The 7,027-nt window shown below is 44.8% G+C and overlaps 1 protein-coding gene across 2 annotated transcripts in view; it reads left to right on the top strand.

Annotated features, from left to right (window-relative positions):
* Positions 1-7,027, top strand: part of nrde2 (NRDE-2, necessary for RNA interference, domain containing) — a 10,256-nt gene continuing 3,229 nt past the window's right edge. Inside the window, exons 1-14 of one of the 2 annotated variants that reach the window (XM_032501233.1) lie at positions 1-158; positions 1,467-1,578; positions 1,977-2,177; positions 2,290-2,430; positions 2,705-2,967; positions 3,064-3,290; positions 3,423-3,647; positions 3,957-4,146; positions 4,403-4,536; positions 5,273-5,393; positions 5,560-5,732; positions 5,861-6,032; positions 6,148-6,368; positions 6,475-6,958. In XM_032501233.1, coding sequence (XP_032357124.1) covers positions 83-158; positions 1,467-1,578; positions 1,977-2,177; positions 2,290-2,430; positions 2,705-2,967; positions 3,064-3,290; positions 3,423-3,647; positions 3,957-4,146; positions 4,403-4,536; positions 5,273-5,393; positions 5,560-5,732; positions 5,861-6,032; positions 6,148-6,368; positions 6,475-6,958 — 2,740 coding nt within the window. In that variant the 5' untranslated portion in view covers positions 1-82. The remainder of the gene's footprint in view (positions 159-1,466; positions 1,579-1,976; positions 2,178-2,289; positions 2,431-2,704; positions 2,968-3,063; positions 3,291-3,422; positions 3,648-3,956; positions 4,147-4,402; positions 4,537-5,272; positions 5,394-5,559; positions 5,733-5,860; positions 6,033-6,147; positions 6,369-6,474; positions 6,959-7,027) is intronic. The other variant, XM_032501234.1, reaches the window with a different exon arrangement.

The following is a 7,027-nucleotide window of genomic DNA, read 5'->3' as shown; positions in this document are numbered from 1 at the left end:
TTATACTGTTGTGGCCATTCACTGAGAATGGGCATCTAATAAGCCGACTAACAATTGACGTCATGTTCCTGCGACTGTTTATATGCGACATACCATCATGGCTCTGTTTCCAGCTTTTGCTGAAGTAGAGAGTAACAAAGTTGAAGATTCGTCCAAAGGTGAGTACTTCATGTAGCTCTCGATTTAATACGGATTGCTATTCGCTTCGATACTCTTCTGTCATCATGCTAAGAAGATAACGTTAAATCTAATGAACTACAGGCTAACGTTAGCTTAACATTAGCTGTCTGCCGTCTGCCTGTCGTTGAACCTGAAAAACAGAACCTGACGTCAGCTCACCTTGTTGTCGTTTGGTTTACATTCCGCTACAGAGTAGCTCCTGAAAGCCAGGAAGATCCCTTCGGACTATTTGTTTGCATTTGGTTTGCCTCGTATACGATGTTATGATGTAGTAGTAGTAGTAGTAGTAGTAGTAGTAGTAGTAGTAGTAGTGAGGTTGTTACATTCGCGTAACAGACCAAGTTAAGGAGGCGTTATTGTTGTCTTGTGCGTTAGAAACGACATTCCCGCCGGGTTAAAAATAACGGCTTTCTTGCATTTCTATATGACAAAGTGACTAAAATATAGAAATGAAGCCTTGATGATATTCTACACGGCGTGTGTTTCTGTCAATAACCGAGGCACTGTTATCCACATCTAGTTTTTATTGTTGTTTTAAAGGTCCCATGACATGGTGCTCTTTGCATGCTTTTATATAGACCTTAGTGGTCCCCTAATACCATATCTAAAGTCTCTTTTATATAGATCTTAGTGGTCCCCTAATACCATATCTAAAGTCTCTTTTATATAGACCTTAGTGGTCCCCTAATACCATATCTAAAGTCTCTTTTATATAGACCTTAGTGGTCCCCTAATACCATATCTGAAGTCTCTTTCCCAAAATTCAGCCTTGGTGCAGAATTACAGCCACTAGAGCCAGTCCTACAACGAGCTTTCCTTAGTCTGTGCCATTTCTGGGTCTTTAGCTTTTGAGGAGGAGAGAATAGGAAGGCGGAGGATGGGGGTGTGGCCTTGACCAACTGCCACTTTGCTCGTTTGAAAGACGGCATCTTTAAGTGAAATTTTCATGCCATGGGACCTTTAATAATATGCGGGACATAGATTAATGTAGCATTGAGAAACCTGGTTATTCAGCAGATGATTCTAGTGCTATCCAGGTTCCTGATCCTCTGTGACAGTGCAGGCATGTTTTTAACTCATTCACATGTAGCAAATCTCTACCAACTGAGTTACCTCAGTTTGTTTTCTGGCTTTAGCTTCTCCGCCTTATCTTCAGTAATGCAAGACGTGCAAAATTACCCCCTGCATTATTAGTATATGATGTACTCACCATCACAATCTCTCAATCCACCTCTTGATCACTGAATGACACTCTTTTTTTTTTTTCATCCACTCTCTTCTTTTAGAATTAGACTGGCTGAAAAATAAGAGTTTTCGGACTGGAGAGGCCCTCTCTCTTCACAGTCGTTTTTTTGAGAAGATCAGTGACAGTGAGAGGCTGAACCAGAAGGAATCAAGGTACAAATCCAAACTAAAAGCTAGTTTCTTTGCTTGCACACACAACACTGGGCATTTGACTTTGGACGGTCAAACATTCAACTTTGTGGTAGCGTCTTTTAGATTTCCTCTTAAAGCATTTTCATGAGAAACCCTCTGTCAGTGTAGGGCACTCATTTTATTGTTGCTTCTATATTGCCTTTCACCTTATGTTTTTCTTGTTTCAGTGTTCTTATACTTTCATATATTCTTCTTCACTGTGAAGCACTCTAAACTCTAAACAAAGATTGTTATTTCTTGAACATGTATTAGAAATAGTTGAAAATGAGTACATCTTTGACTTTACAAGAGGCAGGTGTTTAATGGGTTCTTTGCGTCTCTGAATCGCATTAACGTTGAGTTCACCTTATAATCCTCAGTGTAGGCAAAGATGTGAGCTCTGCGGAGGAGGAGGAAGAAGAAGGCAATTTACCACCCAAAAAGAAGAAAAAAAAGAGTGAAAAGAAAAGGAAAAAGAAGAAAAAACACAAAAAGAAGAGTGAAAGATATTCAGACGGCAGTGGGACCGACTCTGAAACCGTTTTCCCCAGTGACCTCAAAAGGGCACAAGTGGCAGATAGGTAATAGACTCACACTTTTACATCACCCATTCTTACAGTCTTAATCTGATATACAATATCAGTGACTTACTTCTGCTCTGTATTCATGGTTGGTGTGTGTGCATCCATGCAGTCCTCAGCCCGCTCCGTTAGCAAGTTGTTTCTCCTGGTTGGATGACCTCCAGTCGCCCACAAAGCAGCCGTTCTGTGTGGACCGTAAAGCAGACCCATCCAACTGGACCTACAAGTCCCTGTACAGAGGAGACGTAGCCAGGTAACTAAGACACAATCTCACACACACACACACACACACACACACACACACACACACACACACACACACACACACACACACACACACACACACTCAATCTGAAAAGCATCGCAAGAAAACAAGCAAGATCCAAATACTCTGGGAAGAAGGTTAGAGTTGGTCCCCCCCCCCCATATAAAAGCATCCAAAGAGCACCATGTAAAATATAATAACTATATAAAAAATGTTGTGGGTTATAATTTTAAACATGATGTTTTAACTGTGTGTGTATAAGGTATAAGAGGAAAGGCAGCTCGTCCTTGGGATTGGACTTCCGCAGACAGGGCGTCAGCTGGGAGGAGTCAGAGTCAAATAAGAAACAGAAAGGCGGTGACAAGAAGAGAGCAGCAGACAGATACTTCTCTACAGTCAGTCGCAAGCTACTGAGGTCCGAGCCCCCTATTCCTACATTACCTACGATTCCTGAGTGCGGTGATGCCGTCAGCCCTGCCTCCTTCCTCCCGCTGGGTGACAAGGAGAACAAAGGAGCAGAGACTGGTAAGCGATTTAGCCAGGTGGTGAAGGTGGAAGTCTTTACAATCTCAAAAAGTCAAGCAAAGCTGGTGTGGTGATTTAATGTAAATGTAAATCCAGGTGACAGGGTGAAGACGTCATCAGTAAATCCTCTCGGCGTGTATGACACGTCAACGGCCCTCTGGCTGCAGGGGAAGGGACAGCAGGAGCAGACAGAACCGCAGAAGCAGGACACACAGACGGGGCAAAGTGCAGCGCTTTTGGCTGGAAGGACTGAAGAGTTTAACAGGCGACTCAGAGAGCAGCCGGAAGACACGCAGCTGTGGATAAAATTCATACGATACCAGGTGTGAAAACGTTTGTTAATATATAGACTACTGTGTTATTCTGCTTCACTGGCCTAGTCTTGCATCGCCAGTCTCACTGTAGCTCTACAGCACTGCTACTATTAAACATCATCATCTCCTCCCTTACTCTAGGATGAGCTGAGTGCAACAATGTTTGGAGGCGAGGAGGAACAACAGGGCAGCGATTCGGCCGAGCACCGTAAGTCTTCCTACAGAGCAGTCCTGGAGAAAAAGCTGAGCATCGCAGAGCGTGCAGTGGCCACCAACCACAGCTGCATAGCCCTACAGCTGGAGAGGCTCAGGATCTGCCAAGAGCTCTGGGAGCCCTCACTTCTGGCTAAAGAATGGAAGAAACTGGTCAGTCTGCAGTCTTTATATATTTCCATAACACTCAGTCCTTTTGTATTTCAACTATAGCTGCTGCAAAACAAGTGGACAATTGGCTGTGCTCTAATTTTGTTGTTGGTTCATTCATTTTCGCACTGCATTTTTACAATAAATGGTTCCTACACATGTTATTGAATTAATCCCTTTCTATTAACCTGACTCGCCAGATGGTTTGTTACAGAGTCATCCGAGTAGCCGTTATTGGAAACAGGATTTGAAAAAAGGGAGGAACGGTTAACTAGCTCAAGGCTAACTTGTGTTTTGTCTATTGTATTTCAGGTGTTCCTCCATCCAAACAATGCCCCTCTGTGGAAGGAGTATCTGCTGTTTACCCAGAGCTACTTCAGCAACTTCACAGTGTCCAAGGTCAACGCTGCCTATGGGAAGTGTCTAAGCACGCTCAGTGCGGTGCGTGACGGTAGCATGGTCTCTCACCCGGCCCTGCCAGGACTTGAGGAAGATATGTTGGGTAACAGAGATTTTGTTGGTCTGGCAAGCAAACCTAGCCTCTACTTATCCAGTGTTACTACTCTGAGAAGACTGATTAGTGGATAACAGTTACATATTCAGTTCGCCTGTTGAATTTAATCCCCAACTACTGTCCCAAGGAAATCACGCATGAGTCATCATATTCCTATATGTTTGAATACTAAAACCTTTTGTCTGTAAGCTCAGTGCTTATTAAAAGTTGTTGTTTTTCCTGGTTGCGTTTTCTTTCTGGTTAGATATCTTCACCCAGCAGTGTCATTTCCTACGTCAGTCTGGTCACACAGAGAAGGCGATTTCTCTGTTTCAGGCCATGATCGACTTTACTTTCTACAAACCTGACAGCGTGAGAGAACTGTCCACCAAGCAGCAGGTAAACACACATACACACACACGCTAAACCAAAAAAAACTTCCCAGGCTCTAAACCTAGTCCTCACTTTTATTTTTCAAATGTAAATCTAAACCTAACCCTAATAAATAATCTTGACCTTGATGCCAAATCGTAACCTATAATGACTAACAGGAGTAGTCCGACATTTGCAGTCTTGGCCCGGTGCAGGGACTTCCTGAAATCTTGTGATCTATGTGAGGTTGCTAGGCAACTTGTCATTTGTACACTTTGTTTTTTGTACGTATTAAACAAACACACCGGCTGTCTTTGTTAGTTAATTCCTATACAAAAAATCTACTTGGGAGTAAAGACATTAGAGTACACACCAGTGCTTTGACATTGTAAATAAGGAAGGTATTGTCGCTTTCAGTTAAGTGTGTGTGTGTGTGTGTGTGTGTGTGTGTGTGTGTGTGTGTGTTGTGGCTGTGTTGGGGTGTGAGTTGTTGTTGGTTTGTGTGTTGGGTGTGTGGTGTGTGTGTGTGTGTGTGTGTGTGTGTGTGTGTGTGTGTGTGTGTGTGTGTGTGTGTGTGTGTGTGTGTGTGTGTGTGTGTGTGTGTGTGTGTGTGTGTGTGTGTGTGTGTGGTGTGTGGGTTGTGTGTGTGTGTGTGTGGTGTGTGTGGTGGTGTGTGTGTGTGTGGTGTGTGTGTGTGTGTGTGGGTGTGTGTGTGTGTGTGTGTGGTGTGTGTGTGTGTGTGTGTGTGTGGTGTGGGTGCGCAGTTGAGTTCTTTGAGCCGTTCTGGGACAGCGGAGAGGAGAGGGTTGGGGAGTTGGGGGCCAGAGGTTGGAAAGCCTGGATGCTTCAACAGGAGCGAGGAGGGTGGCTACAGCCCAGTGCAGGTAATACACTCCGACTCCTTATAGCAAAAGTAAGGCAGTCTTTACTTTATTTAGTGTTGATCCTGGAATAATCTTTAGATTGTTTATGGGGCTAAAATCTTTATTTTTTAAAAATCTTTTTTAAACAATGATCTTCTTGGGTGTGTGTGTGTGTGTGTCTGCACAGAGGAAGAGGAGGAGGAGGAAGAGGAGGAGGAGGAGGTGAAGGATCGGAGCCAGCCCAGATGGACAGTCTGGCTGGATGTGGAGCTGACTCGTGAAGCAGCTCACTGGTTGCCCTGGAGGCCGGACAAAGCCAAGGGCCAATCAGAAGAGGACTGCGAGGACCCGGACAGACAGGTACTAATTCAATGCTCATGTATGGTATGATTTGGAAGCAATTTGCGATACAATAAAATTAAAGCCACCATTGCTGGTGTGACCACTTTGTTTGACTTGTTCGTCTCTCTTTTTCTCCCCAACTGTAGGTGTTGTTTGATGACATTGGGCCGTCCCTAATTTATCTGTCTTCACCAGAGCTCCAGCTCCGTCTTCTTCTCCGTTTCTTGTCATTTCTGGGACTCCCTGTAGACTCTGTGCTCTCTGCTGCCCCCTGTCAGCCTGGCCTGCTGCTGGAGAGCCTTTCTCTGCTCACTCAGGGTAAAAATGGCACCGTCAATCAGAAAAATACAAAATAGCTTCTTTTTTTTTCTTCTTTTAACTATAACAATGAACTTAAAGCATATCATTGAGACAAAGCTGTGTCACATCTTAGGTTATGAGCTCAGGCGTCCTCTGACCTCCCAGGACCTACCTGAACCCGGGGTTAACTCTGTAGGTCACATGACCACTCTCCAGGGAACAAGGAAGTGGGTGGGGCTTGGGAAGCAGGGCGAGAGGTTTGTCACAAATGTGTTTAATATGATCCAACCTGTCCTTCCCGCCCACCACCGATCCGCCCTGTCACTCAGCTGGATGCAGTACGAGAAACTCAAGGTAAGAGTCTGTTTATCTGACTCAAGTTATATTAAAATTGGAAGAAAAATAATTTAAGTCAACTAATATTTGCACTGATTTACTTTTTTGTATGTGTCTATGTCAGGTCTTGCGTTGCCTGCGTGGCAGCAACAAAAAGCGTGTCCGCTCTCAGGGAAAGAGCAGCAAGAGAATTACAAAGCAACTGCTCAAAGAACCCGACAACCGCTCCTCGCTGGTGTTGTGGAGGGAGTATGCCCACCTGGAGTGGATGCTGGGCAACCTCGACGAGGCTCGTAAAGTCTTCTCCACGGCAACAGCGATAGGTGGAACCAAAGGGCTGAAGAGCTCCCCCCTCTGTGAGCTATGTCTACTGTGGGCCCAGTTGGAGGTGGAGGACGGGTCAAGCGTGCAAGGGGGAGGACTAACTGATGTCACCGTGTCCCCAGCTGTTTGTGTATTAACCAGGCTAGCAGAAGGAACCTCCTCTTCCTCTCAGCCTCTCTCTCCGGTTTCCATCCTGAAAGCCAGGAAGTCGTATGAACAGGCTCTGACTGCCGGCTTGGCATCTCTGGACCAAAACCCCCACAAACCTCAGGCCAACAAAACAGGTTCACTTCATCAATTAACTTCTGTGTGTTAAATCTGTTGCGGAGGTACACACACACACACACACACAC

Source organism: Etheostoma spectabile, chromosome 20 (assembly GCF_008692095.1).
Source record: "Etheostoma spectabile isolate EspeVRDwgs_2016 chromosome 20, UIUC_Espe_1.0, whole genome shotgun sequence".
Taxonomy (NCBI): Eukaryota; Metazoa; Chordata; class Actinopteri; order Perciformes; family Percidae; genus Etheostoma; species Etheostoma spectabile.
Note: the sequence above shows the minus strand (reverse complement) of the source record. Positions and strands in the feature narration are given on the sequence as shown.